At 40.3% G+C, this 27,403-nt stretch overlaps 2 protein-coding genes across 15 annotated transcripts in view; one reads left to right on the forward strand and one right to left on the reverse strand.

Moving 5' to 3' along the window:
* LOC135111204 (myosin heavy chain, non-muscle-like) overlaps nt 1-18,018 on the forward strand; it is a 125,058-nt gene extending 107,040 nt beyond the window's left edge. For 6 of the 13 annotated variants that reach the window (XM_064024299.1, XM_064024300.1, XM_064024301.1 and 3 more), the window contains 19 exons: nt 127-219; nt 479-641; nt 838-981; nt 1,380-1,486; nt 1,981-2,088; nt 2,259-2,419; nt 2,669-2,831; nt 3,372-3,651; nt 3,744-3,966; nt 4,254-6,264; nt 6,493-6,851; nt 6,982-7,153; nt 7,325-7,795; nt 7,933-8,079; nt 8,382-8,588; nt 8,954-9,109; nt 9,429-9,592; nt 14,218-14,352; nt 15,211-18,018. In XM_064024299.1, the coding sequence (XP_063880369.1) occupies nt 127-219; nt 479-641; nt 838-981; nt 1,380-1,486; nt 1,981-2,088; nt 2,259-2,419; nt 2,669-2,831; nt 3,372-3,651; nt 3,744-3,966; nt 4,254-6,264; nt 6,493-6,851; nt 6,982-7,153; nt 7,325-7,795; nt 7,933-8,079; nt 8,382-8,588; nt 8,954-9,109; nt 9,429-9,592; nt 14,218-14,352; nt 15,211-15,337 (5,391 nt within the window). In that variant the 3' untranslated portion in view covers nt 15,338-18,018. Of the gene's footprint in view, nt 1-126; nt 220-478; nt 642-837; nt 982-1,379; nt 1,487-1,980; nt 2,089-2,258; nt 2,420-2,668; nt 2,832-3,371; nt 3,652-3,743; nt 3,967-4,253; nt 6,265-6,492; nt 6,852-6,981; nt 7,154-7,324; nt 7,796-7,932; nt 8,080-8,381; nt 8,589-8,953; nt 9,110-9,428; nt 9,593-13,405; nt 13,562-14,217; nt 14,353-15,210 lie in introns of all 13 variants that reach the window. The other 7 variants (XR_010273619.1, XR_010273620.1, XM_064024306.1 and 4 more) reach the window with 7 other exon arrangements.
* Nucleotides 18,019-18,533: 515 nt separating this feature from the next.
* LOC135111205 (uncharacterized) lies at nt 18,534-27,202 on the reverse strand. Of its 2 annotated transcripts, XM_064024311.1 has the most exons (4): nt 26,965-27,202; nt 22,330-22,445; nt 20,529-20,604; nt 18,534-19,486 (listed from the first exon to the last, which is right to left on the reverse strand). In XM_064024311.1, exons 1-4 carry the CDS (start codon nt 27,185-27,187, stop codon nt 19,350-19,352), a joined length of 552 nt encoding a protein of 183 aa, XP_063880381.1. In that variant the 5' UTR covers nt 27,188-27,202; the 3' UTR covers nt 18,534-19,349. The 2 variants fall into 2 exon arrangements, with proteins under 2 accessions (XP_063880381.1, XP_063880382.1); XM_064024312.1 differs by lacking the exon at nt 22,330-22,445 and having other exon boundaries at nt 26,960-27,202.
* Nucleotides 27,203-27,403: the final 201 nt, after the last annotated feature.

Raw genomic sequence — 27,403 nt, forward strand, 5'->3', positions numbered from 1 at the left:
CATGATTTTACCATTATTGCTTGTCTGTCCAGTTGTAAGAGTGATTGGCTGTTGTGTATGTGAATAGCTTGCCATTTATACCAAGTACCTGATACCAGATATCTAATCTCTTGTCATGGTCTACAGGGAGAGCTGGAAGCACAGCTGCTGCAGGCCAACCCCATCCTTGAGGCCTTCGGTAATGCCAAGACTGTCAAGAATGACAACTCATCCAGATTCGTAAGTATTTACTCTGCCAGAGGTGTTACCCTTTATGCACATATATTGCTCAGTATTATAGGTATATATTAAGGTTGCCTTCTTTTTATGAATCAAAAACTTTCCACTAAAGAAAACACACACTTGCTTTTACAATAAATGATCATTAACTATAGTTCTTTGCATGGTATGTGTAGCATAAAGCACAACTGATATTTGTCATGCACCAACACTGATTTTGTCACTTACCAGCTAAAAAATTTATTAACTTGTATTCCAGGGCAAATTCATTAGGATCAACTTTGACAACTCTGGCTACATTGCTGGTGCCAACATTGAAACTTACCTGCTGGAAAAGTCCCGCACCATACGTCAGACCCAAGATGAACGCACATTCCACATTTTCTACCAGCTGCTGGCTGGAACCACTCAGCAGCAGAAACGTGAGTGTGTGTGTGGGTGTGTAGGTGTGGAGGGGTGAACAGTGGGATGACGTGTGTTGATGTTTTGTTGGTTGTAATAGAATTGTTTGTTATTTTTTTTTTACTTTTTACATATTTATTTATTTATTACTTACATATTCATTTATCTATTTATTTAATTATTATAACCACATTGTAATGACATCAATTGTTGCAGGAGACTTTATCCTGGAGGATCCCAAGCACTACATCTTCCTGACGCAGGGCAAGATCGCTGTGGCAGGCTTTGATGAGGTGGCTGAGTTCCAGGCCACCGTGAAGGCCATGCAGATCATGGGCATCAACAATGAGGACATCCAGTGTAAGTGACCTTCAGTGTGGTATAGTATATATTTGATTTTTAGAGTAAAGGAATAAAAAAAAAAATCATAAAATGGAGAAACAAAAAAAAAATGTCTGTTATAATCTTTAGAGTATGGCTGCCATAGTTCTTACATTACCCATCTCATATGAAGTATATTTTTAAGTTTAATTGTGAACTTTCATTTCATCTTCCGTTCAGCAGAAGTACATTTATTGATGGTAATATTAATCCACTTCTCTCACATGTGTACTTCATCCCTGTACAGATTTTTCCAGTAAGACATCATAGTTTTTTTGGTCTATGTCATGCACAATTTAGTCTACTGTTTGATTTTTAGTTTTCCTGAGAAGTTTTCCCCTATTACTGTGTTCACCTGCTGTGATTTTTTCCCACAGCCATCTTCAAGACCGTCTCAGCTGTACTGATGTTTGGCAACATGCAGTTCAAGCAGGAGCGCAGCAATGACCAGGCAACACTACCAGACAACACCGTCGCTCAGCAGGTAACACTCCTACTCTGTATCTCCTCAACATCCTTACCACTCTCATAAAATCATTCCCTAACATCTCTCCCATTCTGAACCTTTCATTGCCCTCTACCATTTAATACTTTCATCCACTCACAGATTTCTTTCCTATTCTTTCTTGTCCTTTTTCCCATTCTTCCTATTGCTTGGAATCAAAAGCTGCCCTGAAACAGAATGGTTAATTAAGCTGATGTATTAGAAATTGTTGATTGTTGTAAGATTTTTGTATTTTGTAATCATATTTGTAAACTGTCCTTAGGGAATTCCTCTTTTTATTTATATATCTACATCCATATACCAGACTGACATCCCTGCAGAGGATACTAGACCATCATATATCTTGTATTCACTAATATGGAGTGAATGAAACCTTTCAATAAAGCAGATAGAATAAACTATTATTAAATTCAGTCGTCGAACTTTGTTGTGGAACGGAAAAGTCACAAGAACTCCCCTTTTTTTTTCACCAGGTGGCTCACTTGCTGGGACTCAACGTGACCGACATGGTGAGAGGGTTCCTCAAGCCACGCATCAAGGTTGGCCGTGAGACTGTCACCAAGGCACAGAACAAGGAGCAGGTGAGTGGTAGAAGTAGCTAAGTATGACAGAGTTTGGTACTGGTAGATAGTACTTTATAATGTGGTAACAGGGACTGCCACATGTAGCAGTCACTAATAGACATGATTGCAGATAAGCTGGCATAAACGTCATACAAATATACAACGCTCATGCTATTCCCTCCTGATAGTGTGAGTTTGCTGTGGAGGCCATTGCCAAGGCTCTGTACGAAAGACTCTTCAAGTGGATTGTGATGCGCATCAACCGCTCGCTGGACCGCACCAAGCGCCAGGGAGCCTCCTTCATTGGCATCCTGGATATTGCTGGTTTTGAGATCTTTGCCATGAACAGGTGTGTGTGTGTGTGTGTGTGTGTGTGTGTGTGTGTGTGTGTGTGTGTGTGGGGCAAGAGATTATAAGAGGAAAGATTAACAGATATCAATCACCTGCACTGACTTTATATGCTTTTATTTTGATATGTTTTATTCTGTATCTCAGACGTAGGAGACCCCAGTACAGTACTAATGTTGTTTGTTCCATTAATCATCCATCTTCACACTGCTTCTTTTTACTTACAACTGTTGTGTTGTCCCAAAAACAGCTTTGAGCAACTGTGCATCAACTATACCAACGAGAAGCTGCAACAGCTGTTCAACCACACCATGTTCATCTTGGAGCAAGAGGAGTACCAGCGTGAAGGCATTGAGTGGAAGTTCATTGATTTTGGCCTTGATCTGCAGCCAACTATTGACCTCATTGAGAAGGTGAGCAAGGAGAATATTATTGTTTGCTATAAAAGGAAGATCAGTCCTGTGTAAAGGTGTTCTTTGCATTGGTGTGTATTGTGTGGAGGACGTGGGAGGAGAAGCTACTGTCTGCTAGTGAGGGTGGGAGGCATGTGGACTTTATTGACAGTCCTAGTTCATTATATCCTGAGCGATACAAACAAGCATTGCAGCAGTTTCATTATGTTAGGTAGATGACATAGTCTCTGCATTGTGAAAGTGGTGTTTTTTTATTTTACACTTTTAAAAGTATATATATGTGAATTTAAAGGGCATTAATGGACCTGGCTCTTTTGTTACTCCAAACATTGGTTTACTCTAGTTGCTATATAGTTTAATTTTGCTGATAAACTTGTAAGATCTATCATGCTTCTGGAAATGTTCACACATTTTGTAGATTTATAACTCATGTCTAGAAGCATCTCAACCTGAAGAAATTCCAAAGATCCAATACTATATTATAATGACTTCCTGCAGTTTGACGAGAAACAATTTGACACGAGATCTGTTGTGTTTCAGCCCATGGGTATCCTGGCCCTGCTGGATGAAGAGTGCTTCTTCCCCAAGGCCACAGACAAGAGCTTCATTGACAAACTCAATACCTCCCATTCTGTCCATCCAAAGTTCTGCAAGTCTGAGTTCAGGGACAAGGCTGACTTCGCCATTGTGCACTATGCTGGGAAGGTGGACTACTCAGGCCACCAGTGGCTCATGAAGAACATGGACCCTCTCAACGAGAACATTGTGTCCCTCTTGCAGACCTCTCAAGACCCATTCATTGTGCAGATCTGGAAGGATGGTATGTGTGTGTGTTTATGTATATGTTTGTGTGAGAGAGGGAGAGAGAGAGAGAGAGAGATTTATGACTTGTATCCAACCTTCTATTTGCAGCTGAGATTGTAGGCATGGCACAGCAGGCAATGGGTGACAGCCACTTTGGAGCTCGCACCAGGAAGGGAATGTTCCGAACTGTGAGTCAGCTGTACAAGGAACAACTCACTAAGCTCATGATGACACTCAGAAACACCAACCCCAACTTTGTGCGCTGTATCATCCCCAACCATGAAAAGCGAGCTGGCAAGATTGATGCTGGACTGGTCTTGGATCAACTGAGGTGGGTGTGGGAAAGAGGGAGGAGTGGCAAGATAGCAGGGAGGGAATAATATGATCATCCTATTTTCCGTAATTAGAAGGATGTCCTCTGAAGCATCAGAGATGATGACTGCTGGCATGTCAATGCTATGAAAGTCAGACAAATTTTTAAAGCAAATATTGTCATATTTCATTTAGAAAGATGTCATCCAATTCTTGTTTTTGAAAATGTATATCTTGAATTGCAAAAAAAGAAATATATCCAAAGCAAAGGAGTAATTATTTATGTACATCCTTTCTCAAACACAGATGCAATGGTGTGCTGGAGGGCATCAGGATCTGTCGCCAGGGCTTCCCCAACCGCATACCCTTCCAAGAGTTCCGTCAGCGTTATGAATTACTGACACCCAATGTCATCCCCAAGGGCTTCATGGATGGCAAGAAGGCTTGTGAGATGATGATCCAGGCACTGGAGCTGGAGCCCAACCTGTACCGTATTGGACAGTCCAAGATCTTCCTGCGTGCTGGTGTGCTGGCCTCCTTGGAAGAGGAGCGAGACATCAAGATGACAGACCTCATTGTACAGTTCCAGGCATATTGTCGTGGTATGCTGGCTCGTAAGAACTACCAGAAGAGGATCCAGCAGCTCAATGCCATCAGGATTATCCAGCGAAACTGTGCTGCTTACCTGAAGCTCCGCAACTGGCAGTGGTGGCGGCTGTACACCAAAGTGAAGCCTTTGCTGCAGGTGACAAAACAGGAGGAGAAACTGGTGCAGAAGGAAGAGGAACTGAAGGTTATACAGAATGTCCTGGAGACACAAAAGAAAACCAATAAGGACATGGAAGTCAAATTCCAGCAGGCATTGCAGGAAAAAAATGTTCTTGCTGAACAGCTCCAGGCAGAGACGGAACTGTGTGCAGAAGCAGAGGAGATGCGGGCACGCCTTCTGGCTCGAAAACAAGAATTGGAAGATATACTGCATGACATGGAGACACGTTTAGAGGAAGAGGAAGAACGCACTGGTAATCTCTCTGCAGAGAAGAAGAAGCTGCAGCTTCAAATTCAGGATTTGGAGGAGCAGCTGGAGGAGGAAGAGGCTGCCAGGCAGAAGCTACAGCTGGAGAAGGTACAGTGTGACAGCAAGATTAAAAAGCTGGAAGAAGAGTATGCCATTTTAGATGATTCAAACCAGAAACTCTTGAAGGAGAAGAAGTTGATGGAGGAACGTACCTCAGATGTGTCTAGCACACTTGCTGAGGAGGAGGAAAAGTCCAAGCATCTTATGAAATTGAAGGCCAAGCATGAGTCCATGCTCACTGATCTTGAGGATCGCATCAAGAAGGAGCAGCAGGGTCGCTCAGAGCTGGAGCGTTCCAAGCGCAAATTGGAAACTGACCTCAATGATCTCAAAGAACAGATCAATGAGAAGAAGAACCAGATCCATGAGGTGCAGATTCACTTGGCCAAACGGGAGGAAGAGCTGGCCCAGGCCATGATGAGAGTGGATGAGGAGGCTGCTGCCAAGAGCCAGCTCCAAAAGAGTATGCGTGAGGTGGAGTCACAGCTCAATGAACTGCAAGAAGACCTTGAAGCTGAACGTAACCAGCGGGCCAAGGCTGAAAAACAAAAGCGAGACCTGAATGAAGAGCTGGAAGCTCTAAAGAATGAATTGCTAGACTCATTGGACACAACAGCTGCTCAGCAGGAGCTGCGTAGCAAGCGTGAGGAGGAGTTGGCTTCTCTCAAAAAGAGCCTCGAGGACGACCAGGCTTTGCACGAGCATCAGATTGCTGAATTGCGGCAGAAACATTCCCATGCTATTGAGAACCTCAATGTAGAAATTGACCAACTCAAGAAGATGAAGGGTGGCTTGGACAAAGCCAAGAACCAGCTGGAGGCAGAGAATGCTGACTTGGCCAATGAATTGAGAAATATTACCAGCAGCAAGCAGGAGAGCGAGAAGAAACGCAAGCAGTGCGAGGCCATCATCTCTGACCTGCAGGTTAAGATTGCCGAGTCAGAACGCAGTCGTACAGACTACCAGGAGCGGCTCACACGGTTAGAACAGGAACTCAATGCTGCCAACATTGCCATGGAAGAGGCTGACTCCAGGGCTGTGTCAGCTAACAGCCAGCTCAAGAATCTGGAATCCCACCTGCAAGAAACTCAGGGCCTGTTGGAAGAGGAGACACGCCAGAAGCTGAATCTGAATTCCCGTGTACGAGCACTGGAGCAAGAGAAGGATCACCTGCAAGAAGCCCTTGAGGAAGAGGAAGGATTCAAGAGGAACTTCGAGAAGCAGGTCGCCACCCTCCAGGTAAGGCCACTTGAAGGGAATGCTGACCTGTATTAGCATCAGTATTATTGTTTCATTTGGTAATGTATTTACTTCTATTGTTCTTTATCTCATTATAAGTCATTATATAGTACTAAGTCCAGTATCAATTAATTGCTATCATCAGCAGTATGTTATTTGTGCATTGCCATGAGCCAGTCATTCTCCATTTATGCCAGGTCAAACCTTCACGTCCTTTTTGCCTCTTAGGTCCAATTGAGTGAGGCCAAGAAGAAAGCCGATGAGGAGTCTGGCAATGCACAGCAGTTGGAGGAAACACGCAAGCGGCAGATGAAGGAGCTTGAGGAGCTGCGTGCACGTCTGGCTGAGCTGGAGTCTGCCAATGAGAAATTAGAAAAGAGCAAGAGGAAGCTTCAGGCAGAGTTGGAGGATGTCCAGGTGGATATTGATACCAACCGAGCAAAGGTGGTGGAGCTGGAGAAGAAACAGCGCAACTTTGACAAACAGCTCAATGAAGAGAAGAGCAATTATGAGCGTTGCCAGCAGGAGAAGGAGAATGCTGAGCGAGAGGCCAGGGAAAAAGAAACAAGGATTCTTTCTCTTAACAGGTGAGACAGAGGGATAGAGGGAGAGAAGAAGGGAAGGCAGAAAGTATGTTGTTTGTATTTGTATAATCACAAGTTTATTTTCATTGAGTTGTTTTTATTGTCTTTTAATCCTTCCATCATTCTTCTCCAGGACACTCGAGGAATACATGGAACGCATTGATGACTTGGAGACCGGCAAGAAGAGGCTACAGATTGAGCTGGATGACCTCGTGTCCACGCGAGGCACAGCAGACAAGAATGTGCATGAGCTGGAGAAGGCAAAGAGAGCTCTTGAGTCCCAGCTTACTGAACAGAAGACTCAGGTTGGTGCAGCAGATCCTCCTTGTGTGTCATGGGAGGAATTTTTCAGTAATTTTGCTCAGTTGGCAGTGTGTTCTACTTATATCATGTTTAAGTGAGTGTACCAGCTAAATGTTGATATACATGGTAATTATCACCAGGGCAGTTTGCAGTGAGACTTCTCATTTAAACAGATTGAGGAACTGGAGGATGAGCTCCAGCTGACAGAGGATGCCAAACTACGTCTGGAGGTGAACATGCAGGCCATGAAGGCTCAGTTTGAGCGCGACCTCAATGCCAGGGAAGAACAGGGCGAGGAGAAGCGACGTGGCCTGTTGAAGCAGTTGCGTGAGTTGGAAGCTGAATTAGAGGAGGAGAGGAAACAGCGCACAGCTGCTGTTACTGCTCGTAAGAAGCTGGAGGGTGACCTGAAGGACATGGAGGGTCAACTTGAGATGAACAGCAAGATAAAGGATGATGCTGTCAAGCAGCTGAAACGTGCAGGAGCACAGGTGAAGGAGTACCAGCGGGAGGCTGAAGAAAGCCGGCTTGCAAGGGAGGAAACAGCTGCACAGTACAAAGACCTTGAGCGCAAAATAAAGGTGATGGAGACTGAACTGCTCCAATACCAGGAAGATCTGGCATCTGCTGAGAGGGCACGCAAGGTACAAACTAATGCCATGTTGTCTTGCATGCATTCTTTTGCACCAGTACACATAGTTTGACTGAATATCATAAATTAAAGGATTATGTTGTCAGAGGAATAAAGCTATTATTAATTTGGATGACTTTTTTTTTATAGAATGCTGAAGCAGAAAGAGATGAACTGCAGGAGGAGTTGTCACAGTACACCTCCAAGGTCACCATTAGTGCAGATGAAAAGAAAAGGCTTGAGGCACGCATCTCTACTCTTGAGGAGGAACTTGAAGAGGAACAGAGCAATGTAGAGGTGAGAATCTGTAATTTGAAAAAGTATTTCCAATCACTTCATGTCTAAAATTTAAAGTTTAGTATTTGAATTAATATACTTCATATTTGAGATTGTTTTGATTTGATTGTTTTAGTATTTAATCTTATATATTTTCTCTTAGGCATTAATTTTAGGATCTTGAGAAGTTTTGAGGGAGAATGAGAAAGAGAGATGTGACTGAGGGAATAATGAAGTGCAGTGAGGCCTCCAGATCTACTCCTATAAAGAATTTAGCTATGGAAACTAAAAACTGAATGAGCAACCGATTCTTTTTGCAACAGGTTCTTATGGACAAGATGCGCAAGAACCAGCTTGCGATGGAGCAGCTCCAGACTGACTACAACACTGAAAAATCATCTGTAGTGAAACTTGAAGGTCAACGATCCATGTTGGAGAGACAGAACAAGGAGCTGAAGGCCAAGCTGGCTGAACTGGAATCAGAGATCCGGTCCAAGACCAAGTCAACCATTGCAGCACTTGAGACCAAGGTGGGTGGCTTTTTCATTCATAATGGAAGTGTAACACAGCAGGAGCTGGGAATTCAGCAATTTGAACAAAGCAGTTTCTCATTTCTAGTATGGTTTTTTTTTATCCGATCTCTAAGTGTGGCATAACATTTCTGATATAGTGTACATGAATGAATCCATTATTATCAGATTCTGTTTTGGATGTGGAGACAAACATATGTGGGGCTCTCATATATGGATGTGCTATATTTTGGGTATTTAGTGTATTTATGTAAAAATTGGTTGACTAATTTAGTTGATTTGAAAAGAAAGAACTTAATGTCAATGCTGGTGGTGAAAAGATACAGAAATTATGGAAAAATAATTCTTGCTTTTCTTCCCTTAAGGTTTCCAACCTGGAGGAACAGCTGGAGGTTGAAGCACGTGACCGACTTGCCCAGGCCAAGGCCAACCGCAAGCTGGAGAAGAAGCTGAAGGAGTTGGTGATGCAGGTGGAGGATGAGCGTCGCCATGCTGACCAATACAAGGAACAGCTTGATAAGGTAGGTTGTACTTGTCTGAGAATTTACAGGCAACAAATAACCATAACATATGGAAAATACTGGATGTATGAGTTAGTTCCAGAAGTTATTTGAAATATTTCTTGTAAGAGTAAATTAAGAAACCATACTTATGCATAAAGTTATCTAAGAGCAAAAAATAGATAAAACACTAATGTATTATCATCTATTGAAAAAAAGGCTAAAAAGTCATCATTTAGTCAGTAGAGAGAAACCATGGACAACATTCAAGACTCCTTTTCCTGTATGTGTGTTAAAATTAAAATATCTTTATACTAAGCAACCTTGTGTCTACCAACAGTCCAATGCGCGAGTGAAGCAGCTGAAGCGCACCATGGAGGAGACCGAGGATGAGCTGTCCAAGGAAAAGATGCAGCGACGCAAGATCCAGCGAGAGGTGGAGGACATGCTGGAGGCTCAGGAGTCACAGAACAGGGAAATCTCCTCCCTCAAGACCAAACTGAGGTACGAGTGCTGAACTAACACACACACACACACACACCTGCGCACACACAAACATAACACACGCACACTCTTATTTATAGGGAGTTTGTGTATGAATTTTCTCAGCTATGTATATTTTTATGCCGAATACCACTCTTGTTTCAAGTATATCCCATAATACTGTAAACATTAAACTGGTATATTATTTGACATTCATTGGTAGTGTATTGCCAAATTGTATTATATGTACATTCATCAACGAAGATTATTGATTTATTTTTATTTTATCTTTTAATTATTTTAGCTTTTATGAGGGATGTTAGCCTGGTTATATATATATATATATATATATATATATATATATATATATATATATATATATATATATATATATATATATATATTCTAGTGCTATATTTTTTATATTAATAAAGATTGCATTTATTTATTTTCTTACCTGATGATCTTTGCTATTATTCTCGTTGTAGTTGCTGCTTCCACAGAAGATATAACTGTAGCAGGAAAATCAGGGTTTTGCCATGTAGTTGCTGTATTGCTATAAAATCTTGCACAAAATCTTCCATAATTGCATATTAGTTATAGTTTTTAAAGAAGCTAGAGATAGCTTGACGTTATAAAGATTATAGGTGCTGAGTAGAAGCTATTTATGAAGGTTAGTTGAGACAAAGGATAACTTGTTTTCATTTCATCAAGATAATTTTTAAGGAAACTATACATAATTTTGTGTCACATCCCTGGAAGCATGTATATGTTAGGGCTGAACTTTTACATTGCTTCCTTGGCATTGCACAGAAAAATCTCGTGTTAATAGGACAAGGTAATAGCTAGTCATGGCAGCTGAGTGTTTTTAGGTATCTCCATAAGGAAAGATTATGAGCTAGTTTTACCTGTGGTCCAGCTACCTTATTGCATCTAGTCCTGCTTTTTATTTTTATTCCGTCAAATAATAAAAATGTAGATTTTTCACCTCTCAGGCATCACATACCACTTTTCTTTGTTGGATTCATATTGGTGCTCTATGATTTGAAACAGGTATAAGTACACACACACACACACACACACACACACACACACACACACACACACACACACACACACACACACACACACACACACACACACACACACACACACACACACACACACACACACACTTTGCATAGATAATTGTGTTACACAGTGAATTTAGGAGGGATGTGAGGCAGTCACTAGTGTGGCAATCTGTTCCTCTATAAACTACAATAACCCTCAACCTTGAGTACAGATCATGTAGTCTACAGTATTAGTTTTTATTATGGTCTTAGTGTTAACCATTCTGAATAAGATGATAATATTATGAGGATGGTTTACCATTGTCATGCGGATTCGTCAGTGCTTTCTGTGACATTCTCAGTATGTAGGAATATGATTAGGTATAAAGATTCTTTTCTCATCCTTAATGCCTTAGACATCCACAAGCAGGCAATAATGACTAAGATGCAAAAGTTGCTTGATTTGACTTTGTTAGGATTAAATATAACTGAATGATTAGATTACAATTTGATGAAATCTTTCAGTGTAAGACGGCTCAAAATTTGAACATTGTTGGATCTCACGTGGTTAGTATTTTGTGCAGTAAAACCTCACTATCTATGGCTTTCTCATCCTGGGGACTCAATATGTTGGGCAGGTCATCTCCACGTTTTTCCCATCCATCTTTAACCTAACAAAGATGGTGAGTGGAACTACTTGATCCAATACTGCAAGCTTCTCAGCACACACCCACTCTCTCTCTCTCCACTCTCTCTCTCTCTCTCTCTCTCTCTCTCTCTCTCTCTCTCTCTCTCTCTCTCTCTCTCTCTCTCTCTCTCTCTCTCTCTCTCTCTCTCTCTCTCTCTCTCTCTCTCTCTCTCTCTCTCTCTCTCTCTCTCTCTCTCTCTCTCTCTCTCTCTCTCTCTCTCTCTCTCTCTCTCTCTCTCTCTCTCTCTCTCTCTCTCTCTCTCTCTCTCTCTCTCTCTCTCTCTCTCTCTCTCTCTCTCTCTCTCTCTTGTAGTATTCTGTGGCATGGGTGGCCTAATCCTCAGTGGCATATGTTGTAATGAAAGACGTAGTAAGAATTTATGAGGGATGCATAATTTTATGTGAACGTATGAATATGTAGTGAAGACTTCCAGTGCAGAAATACAGGGCTGGTGGGTCTGTACTGTAGTAGCTCTATGGCTGCTGCTTACCACTATGTAATGGAAGCTCCATAGATTGTGGCATCAGTGTGTATACATTCTTCATTGCTAATGGCTCAAGATCATTTTTAGTCAGAAATAACATATGTGCAGAGCAGTCTATAAAGTGCTCAGGTGTATTTTGGAGTGCCGTTGCCTCCATGTAAATTAGCTGATGTGCAATGCTGCCTCTAGTCTGTGTGTGTAGTTTTTGACAATGTGCAGTTGGCTGAATGTTGTTTTCACTAAGATCAGAAATTTGTAAGACCAGAAAGGATTTTGTCATAATAATGTGGAAGAAATATTGTTATGAATAGTGATACATAAGTAACAGTGCCATGTGGCATGTATAAAAGTGAAGGATTAATTCCATTGCAAGAATACCAATATGGAGGGATATTCCCTTCTATCTCTGATCATTTATTTCACTGATTCAAACCATATGTCAGATGAAACTATTTGAAACTTTTTTTTTCTGGTTATAGTTAAGTTTTATGGTACTATAGTTGCAGTTTGATTACATAGGAATTAGATGTAGAATATATTTTGAATATTACTTCTTATACCTCTTAAATCATGCATTAGAATGTTGAAGTCTTTAGAAATGCTTCATCCATGTTTGCATACAGATCATGCCATCTGTTTGTCGTGGCTGTTCTTGAAGATAGTTTTGTAAGGAGTACATTGAGATTACATTTACATGCTGTTACTAACAAACACACCCTCTACCACCACAAATTACACATAAAAAGTAACTAATGCTTTATACTTACTCTTAAGTCTTTGATAGGCTGACTTTCACTTTTTCATGGCATGGGGAATGATGGCAAAGTGGAAGGGCTAAGTTCCTCAGAAGTTGGGATGAGATCTTGGCCCAGGACTCAATGGCTGCTTCAATTCAGGTCTTGGAAAAGACTCATTTCCCCTGCAGATATTTCACTATATGGCTATTAAGTGGCTTAATTCTTTATGAAGGATACCTGCATTCATTAAGCCAGGTGGTGATAGATATGGCATTGTGAGCAGATTCACTGGCCTGCTGCAACATATTGGCACTTGTGGGCTCAGAGAACTTGGTCACGTTGAGTTTACTCCCAGATGACGTTTATAATTATTAGAAAGCACAAGTGTCCCTAAGCTTCTACTATTAAAATGATAATATCCAGGCTGCCAGAGAGAACAGATTTGTGTAGCACATAGATCTTCATTTGGGTCATGCTCTCACAATCTCAGGGAGTGTTTGTGACTTTAATACTTTGGCCTGTCCTCAGTCCAGTTTGGAACCACTGATTAATGATGAAGTATTTGCAGGGGGAAGATGCAAATTTTTTTTCAAGCTTAATGCAGCTATTTGTGAGTTCACTATGTACATAACTTTCACAGCTACTCTTGTTAACATTACTTTGGCAACTATTACATTTGGCTTGTGGTGATCTCAGCTAATCTTTGCTATATTAATTTTTTTTTTTTTTTGCTTCAACTTTACAGGAAAGGAATGATTTAATTATCACATATAAACACTTACTTGGGTTTTCCAAAGATAGTGATAAAATAGTGTGTGAATGTGACCTGCCTTGTCTACAGTAAATCTGAGTGTGGATGTTTGGTGTTACAGCAGTAGCAAAACGTCTAGTCACGTGATCAGTAGTCGGCGGTCTTACACCAAGACGACAACCATTTCCCAAGATGATGCAGAAGACTAGAGCCCCACTGGCCCATTGTGGGTACCAAAGATGTGTGGGTGACTGACTGGTGCCTATTTGTGGGTTTGGTCAGTCTGTTTCTTATTGAGAGCTGAAATGTTGCTGCTACCATTTATCTTCTCCAAGCCTTATGCACCTTAGCCTGCTGACAGGAGCTGGTACACCACAGAAAGCCCAAAAGCTTTTTTTTTTTTTTTAGATCATAATGCCTCTCAAAACTTGCCTCTTAGTAAATTGTTTCAGGTCATGGATTTAGAAATAATGAGCTTGAATATTCAGTTAAAAGAATGTAAAAAAAATATTATTAGAAGCATTTATCAAATGGTCTTCACTTGGGTGCGTTTTTTAGATCTTCCTTATTTTTCTTAAGTCATCAGACTGTAAAGCATTTGTTCTTGTGTGCATAGCTGTGCACAGAGTGTGGGATCTTTTGCATGTCTTGACACTTGGGAAAGGTGCTGTAAAACACCAGTTGGCAAATGAGATTCAAGGTTATTTGTTGTGTGCAGTTTCTGCATAGGGCTTGGCTTCCACCCAGTGGCAAGCAGAGCACAACTTGTGTTACTGCTGCTGCTTATACAGATGCTGTTGTAGTACACAAGTTCCTAAGAATGGGACTAGGGTATTGGTTGTGACAGTAAGTTTTACAAGTACTATAGTAGACTAGTGAAGTATTCCTATTTCTTATTTTGGGGCTAATAATGCTCTTTTATGGCCATTGTAGCCAAGCAGAGGCTGAAAAGGTCTTAAACCAAATCACAAAACGAACAAATCGTGGCCTGTGCAAGCTTACGAAGAACGCTTCATCATCAAACGTGATTGATCTGGCACAGGACTTGAGTAGCAGCGAGGATGAGAAGTTTGTGCATTTAGTGTTATCTGCTCGAGTAGTGTGTGACTGTGGCAGGCGTGTGGTGTGATCCATTTCAGTATACTGTAGTCCTGCCCATCCCTAACATGCAACCTCCTTTAAAACACAAATCTTTCCCAGACCAAAGATAAGCTTCCCATCACAAAAGATTATCACTAACATCATTAACCTGGGGAAGATTAATTAACTATTTATGTAAGGCATTGTTGGTTTGATGATGTGTCGTGGTTATTTTTTTATTTTTTGTATTTTATTTTTTTTTCTTCTCATTATTATTGTATCTCATCATTGCTGCATTGTACTGCATGGCTGTCTCCATCAGGCCACCTAACAACTTATGTGTATGAGACTACCAAGTGCAGAATGTGTGAACTGTTTTCTGAGAGTTTTCTGATCCCTTGCAGATACTCCACAAGGAAAAGTCACATGTTAGTATAGACCTAATCTTTAGCATGGTGATATACTTCTTGCCCTATATGTGAAGACTTAACAGCTACAGTGTAGTGATGATAGATCCATTTAGTACTTGTTCTGATTGACACTAAGTGTATCCAGCAGACAAGTGCACTACCCCCATATTGATGCATTGCTGCCCTCCTGTGCTTGCCCATCCACCTGCTTTGTATTTTGTCTGTTGTTTATGTGTCACCCTTGTTCAGTGATGTATTGCTTCCCCTATACATTGCTCATAAATAATTGTTTCAAGCTGCAAAATATCTTAAGAGCTTTCTAAATGACCCAAGAATTCATTCTTGTACATAATTCTGTTGTAATGTGAGCTTCCCATTTCCATTGTCAATTACCAGAGTTATGTTCAGATAAATTAATGAAGATCTGTTCCCCCAGGCGTGGTGCAGGACTCAGCTCCCGACTAGACTACATTCAAGTAAAGCGAGGCTCCATTGCTGCTGCCAGCGATGACTCCCAAAATGCCGACGACTCTCTGGATGGGGAGGAAGATGCCACCAAGTGAATCAAGAATCTGGTCGGAGCCAATCCCTTGGGAGTGGCTAAGAGTTCTGGATCCTCTCATGTGGGATGTTCTCGGGTGGATACATAATTATTTTTCTCAATATAAATGATTAATGATGCTTTTTGAATTTTTTTTATTTTGTTTACCACACTGGGTGCATAACTCAAGATCATCAACTACAAGCACTGGCAAGTGAGGACATGGTTTGATAACAAGAAGTACCCCTATACTAGAGTTGGGTTACATGACTTACCCATGTACTTGTCCTCATTCTGGGCGCTGAGAAATTGGCTGCACATTTATATTAAGAAAACTTCTTGTCTGTCTGTGGATACATTGTTGAATTTGTTGCCATAACATATGTAGAAGTGTGCATGTGTGTGCGTATGCGTGTGCATGTGTGGGTCTGCACCCAATGAGGAAAAGAAACAAAATGAGACATTCCAGAAAAGAGGGAGGGAGGGAGAAAGAAATTAGACGTAGTCATGGTGGCATGCCTGTACTTAATCCAGAAGGGGAGACAAGAATGGAACAATTCTCCATGAGTCTGAGCACAAAGCTGCCTCCTCACAACTTCTAAGCATGTATGTATTAGTGAGAGAGAAATAAAGAAAACTTGTATGTATGCATAGTGTACCAGACTGCATGACTGAGTGAGTGAGTGAGTCAGGGCAGAAACCCCAAGTCAGTGGCAGATGGTACTGATGGTTGCCAAGCGACCAGTAGCATCAGCTCACCGCTGAGGATCAAGTACACCAGGCTGGTGTGACGGGAGTGGAGGGTGACTGGCTCAAAGTGACGTTTTTACATTTCCTGATGCCCAAACCTGAGATAATGCATTGCGATCTTGCTTCACCCACTGCAGGAGCAGCATGAATAGCCAGGCTCTGCTGGGTGCAACACTACCGTCACAGGCCCTCGCATAATGTTAGTCATGCGCCTGTGCATGGTATGCCTTTTTTTACTGTCATAATGGAATTTCTTTTGTAATATTATTAAACTAACAATTGAATGCTTCCAATTTGCTACTACAACTGTATAGATTTAACTAACATTGAATAAATAACCTATTGTCATTAGTTGCCTATATTATTATTATTATTATTATTATTATTATTATTATTATTATTATTATTATTATTATTATTATTATTATTATTATTATTATGATGATGATGATGATGTTACTACTACTTGTATAGTTGCCAGACAGTTTAGTGATGAAAATTTTCTTATACATCCTGTACTACTTTCTTACCCAGAAATTAATTACAACCATCCATATAGCAATACATCATACATCCTTTAATACTTTCTTACCCAGAGATTAATTACAACCATCCATACAACAACAACTTCTGTTTTATCTGTCTCTCTCTCTCTTTGAGTTGTTCACCGGTTGTAACGTTAATGACTTATTTATCTTGCAAGTGACCTTAAATATTATACAATGCTCATGATGTATTACAACTTCAGCCCTCAATATATCATTCCCGTTTGTCTGTAGAAAATATGGCCTTATAGTTGTAGTCCAAAAGCTGATTTGATATTTATATTCCGAAAGTAGAGCGTAGGCATCCTTATGATGATAGAGCAATACATTGTACAGGATGGTGATAAGAAATAATGAAAAGGACTGATTTGTGATTTAAGGTATAAAAAGCTTCTATAAGGTGCTTTGTTTTGATATTGCTATATTGCATTTGTTAATTTGAAGTGATGATCAGGTATCAGATAGTTAGGTATAGATATAGAATTTTGATTGAGAAAAGTTTTTCTATAAAAGAGCAGGGTACATCATGCTTACCAGACAGTTTAAGGCCACCTTTTGTTCAAGACTCATCAGTTAGAATGCACAAAGTGCAGTCCATGGCAAGGATGTAATAGAAGAAATATTTGACATTTCAATCAAGAATGTGACATAATACACACACACACACACACACACACACAAACACACATAGTGGCAGACTTTCTTGATGCTGCCACAGTATAACAGTGATAACCCCCCACAGTGACAAGCCCTCAGTTTACACCAGCATCTCTTGCTGTTCATGTGTCTTCACCCCCAAAGATTACTCAAAATAAGTGTCCTCAGTGGTGCTGAAGGACACCTATTAGATGAGGGACAGGGAAGACAGTGTAGGCCAAATCAAAAGCCAGTGGTGTGAATTCAGGACTTGCTGTGTTGGTTAGTTTGGCTCCAGCTCAACATTAATGGGTAGGGTGGGAGGGAGGGAGGGAGAGGGTAACCAGGAACCTTCCAATAGCTGGGAGGGAGACATCCTGCCACCAGAACAGTCCAAGAGGAATGACCGTCCAGTTACTCCTTTGCCATAATGCAGAGCCAAAAAAAGAGGAGGGGGGAGCACAGTCCTAGGCACCCCTTAGGGAGGATGGCTTTAGTGGTGGTATTGATGTTTTGAAGTTCCTATGCTGAGGAAAATGTGCCAAGTGCATCTTTTACTGTTTTCACATCAGAGTGAGCCAAGGTAATGAGCCAAAGACAACTGTCAGTGTTAACTTAGGTAATGACATTTTTGCCACTGATTCTGGTGGGGGGAAAGTGAAGTTTCATAAAGTCTGCTTAGCTTGCATTGTATTTAAAATAATTAAATTTTCAATATATCTTTGCATACTTTGGATGCATTCCAACTGACTGCAATAAATGGCCTTAACAACTCTGGTTTTGTTTTCCTATTATAGTACATTAAGTGTCCATCCATATATCTTGGGAGAATTCTCTCTGATTGAACAAGTGAGGCTGATGCCAAATGGTACATGTAATGACAGACAGGTAAGTACTACAGACATTAAGTGCTAATCTATTAAGGATTTGTGGAAAGCAAGACAAGACCGTAAATTAGGAAGTAAGAGTGAAAGGTTTGATCATGCTCCTTTAGTTAAGGTAAAATAGGCAGACAGAAGTATTCAAATATGGTAAAAGGGAAGTGGGTCTTAGCTAGTGAAAGGATGGACAGGAAGGAGTATGAGAGGAAGGTATGAAAAAGGTTAAAAGAGAAGATGGCAATGGAGAGAACAAATATCAGTGATATGTTAAATGTTAATAATGGAATAACCTTTAGTAAAGTTAGCTTTCCATTACACATCAAGGACTCCCTGTATATAATAATTTCATGCACAGAAAAGTTCCTGAGCTTTAATAAAATACAAAGTACAAAACTGAAACACCAAAGAATAATAAATCAGTTTTATTTATTGAATTCAAAAGGTGATTACAAGTAACTTTAAATCTAAAACAGAAAATGCAGCTGCCTTCCATTTATTGGTGACCAATTATTTGAATGCTGTCTTTATTTTTTGTTCAATCTAATAATTTCATTAAAACATCAGGTTATAATTCTGCGTGTCCATGCAATAGCCATGTTCATTTTTACAAGATTAAGTTTTCATATAACTGTTTTCATTATCAAATGTTCATAACATTACAACTTTCAACTGCATTCTGTAAATATATTTTTGATATTGGTGCTTGGCTGCTGCTTGTTAAGGGCAATGCTTTGTGGTGCTTCTTTTCATGTCTACCATGTCAATGAAAGTACGTACAACTATCCGAAACATCATAATCTTGTCAAGAATACCAAAAAGGGTCACATGGTGTTTCTTATCATCCCCAAACAAGACTCACACCATCTTCAAAACTGTTAAGACTATACCCTAACTTAACTTTGTGCTTGCCCATCCTCCCTACTCCATTAAAACTTTTAAAGCTCATTAAAACAAATAATTACTAATGCAAGTAATTAGTTAGACTGAATCAGAATTATCCATCATAGGTTTGAAAATGAAGAGGTTGACAGAGAAGGTTATATCTCATGGTCCAACACAGTACAATTTAAAGAATAGAGAGACAAAAAATATCAAATTATCTAAGAACAGTAAATAAAAGATTTAGTGCTCTTTGATCCAACATATGTGACTTCCAACATAGTACAATTTAAAGAATAGAGAGACAAAAATATAAAATTATCTAAGAACAGTAAATAAAAGATTAAGTGCTCTTTGATCCTACATATGTGACTTCCTTCCCTGTCTTCTTGAGGGTCTCTGTCAGCTCTTCAGGCGTCAAGGCACTGGTGACAATCACTTTCTTGTTCCCAAGGTCAATGTCAACATTTGAAACTTTATCTGAAAAGAAAGTTACTTCTTATAACTGCAATCATGAATATTTATCTGAAAATATTAATCTATCTAACTATCCATCTATATGAGTGGCTCCCGACCTATGGGTAATTATCTACAAGTGGGTATTTGAATAATTTGAATGGGTAATGCAGGGTTGAGAATAAAGGTATTAATTTTGTTATGAATATAACAAGCAGCAGATGGTGTACCACTTAAACAGAGGAGACAGGACAGAGGCAAGAGGCACGTTACCTGGCCAGAGTGCGCTGTGCATAGAAAATGACATGTATAGACAGTGCTGTGTCATGAGGAAACTGCCTGAGGCTGTGACTGAAGGGAGATCCTGTGCCTGCTTACAGGGTGATTGTCAGAGTGACGGAAGTATTGCATCCTTGTACTGCGCTATATCATTAAAGTGCCCAGTTTTGCAAAGTACAGTCTTTGGTTTTGTCTTTCTCAGTCTGCCCTGTCCTGGGCCTGATTGCATCATGTTATCCTCCACCCCCACTCAGCACAACCACTTCAGACCCACAAAGGCAGGTGTTTCTGGCTGCCAGGCATCCTGAGGGCACAGCACACCAATATACTCAGGAATAACCCAACTGTAAATCATAGAAAGTTGGGACCTTGGCCTGAGATGCCAGACATGGCGCAAGTAGCAGTAGCCGACTCAATCGAGTGATTGCTTTCAACGATTTACCACCGTTTCTTTACATCAGTGTATGTGGAAAGCACATTAAAGATGTGCTTTGTTCTTTTTTTCTTTTAAATGTGTTGGTGATAAAAGTTTTAGAATAAATGTGGAAAAAACTGTTACCTTATCCAACTATAATAATGTACAGTATTGTTAAAATTAGCTTTTTATGCAATTTATGTTGTTTTATCATATTACTGTACTTAAATGAAAATGGGTGACATAATGGAAAAGCTTGGGAACCACCAATCAAAACACTGTGCTGTATATTTTTAAAAAATCTTATTCTTAAGTGAGATTATGACAGTACATTAGTATAAAGGATTTTTTCACAGTCAGTAAATAACTTGCCTCCAAGTTTACCAAGTACCCTCTTGGCAGCACCAGAGCAGCCCTCACATGTCATCTCAACATTAAACTCGTGAATCTGCAAGAAAAAAAGCTAATTATTAAAAGTATTTCAAATTTTAATAATATAGTATACTAATTTTACACAATAATACTAATTCACAAGAAAAGGAACATCAAAGACCTTAAAAATCACCACTTGATAAGTATAGCTAATGAGACCTGTCCTTTTAATGACACATTAGAACATCACTGAACATCATTTGCTTCCAGCCAATACATCAATTATTTCTGGCCAATCACCACATATATATGTGGTGGCCATGGCAGTAGACTGGCTACCTGCAAGGGAACTCAGTGTCACAATGGCAATTGAGTGCAGTGGATGCAAACTTAATTACCAAGATGCAGTTCAATCAGCAAGACACCTTGGGTGTATGTTTCTTAAAGCTGCACAGTGCTTTGCCAAAATTACTTGAGTGCTGAACAATTGGTGATGCCAGTACCCTTTGAGGATGAGGAAGAGGTCAACCAAACACACCCTGGACCTTCAACTTCCTATATATATGTTTAGGTCCAATGAGGACAGTTAGGTTGGGTTAGGTAATATTAAGTTAGTGTCCTTAAGGGGACAAAAAGCCCCCAATTAGATTAGATAAAATTAGGTTATGCTGGAAGGTTCCCTGGTTTTCAGAATATGCCACCTCATCCTTAGACTTTTAATGAATGTTGAAATTTAGCATAATTTGGATTCCTCCACCCTTAAAACCCAGCTTTCTCACCAGGTCTCCAAGTTTGATGGGGATAGATAAGGAGAAAAAGATAGGACGTATTGTGTTGGACTGTAATTTTACTGGTTAGGATAGCGTTGGTGGGGTTATGGGGGGTGGAGCTCCCAATTAGGCAAGGTTAGTGACTTCAAAGGTAAGGATTGCATAGCACGGGGTATAGTTTTTTTGGGGGGCAGATATTCCCGGTTTGTTGACAACATATGGGGGATTTTCCCTTTTGAGATTTCCCAAATTTAGCCTATTTTGGCCTCCCCCACCCTAAAACCCTGCTTTCCTGCCAGGTTCCCAAGCTTTCTTGTCCTGGAGAAGAGTGGCAATACAATACATAAGAATAGATATGATTTGGTAAGATTTACCAAATCATGTGGGTCAGGATACAGACAGGAACTTGGATGATAAAAGGACACAGGATTTGGGCAAGGATTAGAGAGGTGAGGTTAATGTCAATACAAAGGCTGTCAAGTATATGACATGCATGATTCCATTCTTGGGAGGCTGCAGCAGCGAATGCGCGCGCGCACACACACACACACACACACACACACACACACACACACACACACACACACACACACACACACACACTTACCAAATACTGTCAGTATCTGATAAGTGTGGCATATGAACTGTGGCTGCCTCTACAGTAGATACTAAGCAAATGGTTATGTAGCAGTAATCGGAACCCAAAGCAAAATAGTTACCGAGTAGTACTCATATCTATAGAACATTTATTGTTCATTACACTATATTACCCGCAAATTATTCTACTGCCTCTATAATACAACAACCATCACTGTATCTCACAGGTCAAGAAGTTGGCGTCAGTCGGCGATCAAGTGGGTAAAGTCCTGCCACTATCACCTGTTCCCACACTTGTCCGTCTCCACCTGCCTAACCGCCCTTAGTTACTGCTGTGTTTGGTGCCATAACAAATTACTCCGTGAATAATGAGGCCTCCATGTCAAATATGATATCCACACACACCATTACAAACAGACAAGAACGTATATCACCTGGACAGACATGTTGCCGACGGATATTTCGCAGCACAGAGCCTGTCGTTGTGTTCCCAGACCTTTCAACCACCACGTCTGGTCTGCGGTACCGTTATCTTCAGCATTCGCTGATGCTGAATTTTACCATATAATAGATTTCTGGTCAATATTTTGACTAGAAAAGTGTTCATATTGAAATATGAATTATCAAAACCTATTCATCTGTAATTTGTAATCTACCATGAAGTAATAAAACAAAAGATTTTAAGGAATACAAGGAATGAGTACTGCATTATTTAGAAGGAAAAAAAATACTACAGCAAACTACGCTTGTGATTAAAAGTCACAATAAACCATGCAAATGTAATTGCAATAAATGTAAACAACGTTAACATGGGACATTTTTTTCTTCCCGGCAGATTCCAGTCAACGGAATTGGCGGCAGGTTTCAGCCGAAAGCATTCACGCAGTCGAGAGCAGCTGCTGGCGGTTGGTCCGCTGCATCAAAACTTAAACGAGTCCTCCTCCGACGAGCTGGTTGCTGTAGCTGCGATTTTGCTATGCTTGAAGGAAAAAGAAAAAAATGGACGCATGAGTCCAAACAATATTTATGTTAGTGCAGCAGCAGCAGCAGCAGCAGCAGTAGTAGTAGTAGTAGCAGGATTGGGTTCGATTATGAGTACGGTTATACGGTTATATAGCAATATCACAACACACACACACACACACACACACACACACACACAGACAGAGGAGAGGAAGGAAAGAGAGATATGGAGAAAAGGGTTGACCCAGGATTGGGGAGGGGGACGGGGCCGAGAAGAGCAGGTTGGGGGAGGGAAGTGGAGGGACACACACACACACACACACACACACACAAGGGTTTTCACATGAATTAAAGGTAACAGGCCACTATGTACCATTGGCTGCTGTGTACCACTGGCTGCTATGTACCATCCATGGCTGCTATGTACCTGGCTGCTATGAACCATCAGTTAGGTACCATTATTATCGTAAACAAAATACAGATAAATTAACAACTTATGGAAAAGGGAGAGAGAGAGAGAGAGAGAGAGAGAGAGAGAGAGAGAGAGAGAGAGAGAGAGAGAGAGAGAGAGAGAGAGAGAGAGAATCTATGATGGCCTATAAGAAATTAACTAAGCACCAAACAATGGACAACTTAGCAACTCCAATGGACCTACTCATTATTTGCTTTGAAACTCCAGTGGACTTTCTACTTTCTTTGAAACTCCATTGGACCTGCACCCTCAGTTATCCTTCTGGTACTGCACACAAAGCACCCTAAATACAACAAAACTCACCCAAACCACACTCAAAACACCCCTAAATATAACAAAACTCATCCAATCACACCTAAGACATGCTTAACATTCAAACACACTCAAAATACCCCCACAACACCCAAATGTACCCACAAAACTCACCCAGAAACACACAAAACACATATTATTCATCCAAAAAACATGCTCAAAACACCCTACATCACCTCAAAATATCCATAAAACTCACTCAAACATACCTATATCATGCTGAAAACATCCAAGACACTCAAAACACCCTGATATACCTGCAAAACTCATCCAACACACTCAAAACACCCTGATATACCCACAAAACTCATCCAACACAACTGAAATACACTAAAAACATCCAAAACACACCCAAAACACCCAACAACACCCTAGAATACCAATAAAACTCACCCAAAACACACTCAAACATCCAAAATACACTCAAAACACCTCAAACTACCCACAAAACTCACCCAAACACTCAAAACAGCCAAAACACACCCAAAACATCCCAAAACTCATTCAAACACACCAAAAACATCCCACAACAGGATACGCTCAAACCACACTAAGACGCACCCAGAACACCCCACACAGACTCAAATAAAAGACCCAACACACATCCAAACTCACCCGAAACACTTGAAACACCCTAAATAAACTCATAACAAACTCATAACACCTCAATATGCCCCCAAACACACCCAAAACACTCCATAATATACTCAAAACACTTTACAAACTAAATACACGTAAAATGCACCTAAAAACATCCTAAGCCACACTTTAAACACCCTAAATTCACACAAAACACAGATATAATAGCAAATATACATCCTAAGCACACTTAAACATTCACAAAACACTCCACAACACTCCTAAATACATCCAAAACACACTTAAACACCCAAAACACATGAAATATTACTGAGAAAAAGCAGGGCAGGATGGAAAACTAAGCTAAACATGGTCTTGGTATTTACCTGCTATGCCCCCTCCTCCATTTCTCCTTACTACTTCTTCCTCCTCCTCCATTTATCTATTTTTCTCTTTCTACTACTACTACCGCACCCAGAACACCCCACACAAACTCAAATAAAAGACCCGACACACATCCAAACTCACCCGAAACACTTGAAACACCCTAAATAAACTCATAACAAACTCACAACACCTCAATATGCCCCCAAACACACCCAAAACACTCCACAATATACTCAAAACACTTTACAAGACTAAATACATGTAAAATACACCTAAAAACATCCTAAGCCACACTTTAAACACCCTAAATTCACACAAAACACAGATATAATAGCAAATATACATCCTAAACACACTTAAACATTCACAAAACACTCCACAACACTCTTAAACACATCCAAAACACACTTAAAACACCCAAAACACATGAAATATTACAGAGAAAAAGCAGGGCAGGAAGGAAAACTAAGCTAAACATGGTCTTCTTGGTATTTACCTGTTATGCCCCCTCCTTCTCCTCCATTTCTCCTTACTACTTCCTCCTCCTCCTCCTCCATTTATCTATTTTTCTCCTTCTACTACTACTACCGCACCCAGAACACCCCACACAAACTCAAATAAAAGACCTGACACACATCCAAACTCACCCGAAACACTTGAAACACCCTATATAAACTCAAGACAAACTCACAACACCTCAATATGCCCCCAAACACACCCAAAACACTCCACAATATACTCAAAACACTTTACAAGACTAAATACACATAAAATACACCCAAAAACATCCTAAGCCACACTTTAAACACCCTAAATTCACACAAAACACAGATATAATAGCAAATATACATCCTAAACACACTTAAACATTCACAAACACTCCACAATACTCCTAAATACATCCAAAACACACTTAAAATACACAAAACACATTAAATATTACAGAGAAAAAGCAGGGCAGGAAGAAAAACTAAGCTAAACATGGTCTTCTTGGTATTTACCTGCTATGCCCCCTCCTCCTTCTCCTCCATTTCTCCTTACTACTTCCTCCTCCTCCTCCATTTATCTATTTTTCTCCTTCTACTACTACTACCTACATACCTGAGCTTGGAAACACCTGGAAAAACACTGGAAATTACGGTAAATACTGACGAGGAGGAACTGTATCCGAGCGAGTCCCAGGACCATTGATGACGTCACAGGCGGGGGCTGCCGGCGCCCCGCTGGCTGACGTACGTAATGTATTTCATTTCAAAATTGACCCCTAGAAAAAACGAAGCTAGGCTCGAATGCCTTATATAATCTGACTTGACAATTACTTTAACTAATATTCACAATATCAAAACATCACCAGCCTGAGCAGTTGTAAAGAAATATTAATATGAAATATGGAAAAAGTGTTGAATCTTTGACACCATTAAAATCATTGAAAAGTCCACTCATTTCATTTTACACCAATGAAAAAACACTTAAAAAAATCTGAACTGTTTTTCTAAACAATGCAAAATTAGTTACAAGCTAAGATATTCAAATAAAAAATCCACAAAATGACAAAATCACCACTTTTAACGGCATCAAAAGCTATTTCAGATTCCACACACTTAGCTCATCAGAAACGCAAAACACTTTAAATATCATAAACGATTTTTTGAAGCAATAAAACCTTCATTACAGCCTCAAATGAAAGAGCCGAAAACCGGGTCCGGTAAATTTCACCGTAAAAACAGTCCTATATTTATGCAAAAAACAGCAGCAAATTCACCACATTTACTTAACTGAGGCAAGAAACGCACTTCAAAAGCAACGAAATATTTTTATAAATCATAAAAACTTACTATAGAAGCCAAATAAAGTCATTCAGAAAAAATCAAAAAAATATTGGAACCCAACAAGTTGGCTCAGGCAGCAGTCCATCATGGCGGCCGTCGGCGGAGACCCTAGTAGGGTAGCCGGCGGCCATATTGCCTTAATTATTCGTTCATGAGACCAAAAGTAGGCAATGGTGGATTTATCTGACCAGCGAATATGAAGGCCAGACATGTGGTTCCATCTTATGACATGTTTGGCTTACAGTAAATGAGAGACGAAGCAAATAATGGCTGAAAACACTGACGTCCTGCCTCTACCTCAGCAGACAGCTTGTTTACAAATTAACGAATCTTTCATTATTTGCTTAAATCTCCAAGTTTCCAGACTCCTATGTGAACAAACTCTAAAAATAAGTCAACAACCTTAAAACATGCCTAAAAAAGACGAATAATAAAACCTAAATAAACGAGACTACAGGGAGGAGGAGGATGTAGTGAAGGCAGGAAGGCTGACTGAGGTGAGGCTGGCACCGCTGGACTCACCTTACATATTCGTGCCTCTCTGGTGCTGCTTGGCGGTGCTCGGTACAGGGAAAAACTGCCGGGAATACGGAAACACTGGTTAAAAGAGCGTGTGGGGCAAGACTGACCAGTGTTGACCAAAACAATGTAGCCAGCCAGCCAGCCACCCGTTCTCCCTCCCCAGCGCCACGTATCACTGCTCCAACCACACTCACTATTACACACACTAACACTCACTAAAGGTGACATGTTATCAAATAATATGTCATATAATATCCTCACTTCCCTTTCCCCACTCCATGCCCACTACGACTACGTGATTATGAAGTAAAATTTCACTCACTGCTGCACCGTGTCACCGCAGCAAACACGAACGAGCGCAGGGTAGGCTCAACTAAAATGCTTCTCTCTCTCTCTCTCTCTCTCTCTCTCTCTCTCTCTCTCTCTCTCTCTCTCTCTCTCTCC

Source organism: Scylla paramamosain, chromosome 21 (assembly GCF_035594125.1).
Source record: "Scylla paramamosain isolate STU-SP2022 chromosome 21, ASM3559412v1, whole genome shotgun sequence".
NCBI lineage: Eukaryota > Metazoa > Arthropoda > Malacostraca > Decapoda > Portunidae > Scylla > Scylla paramamosain.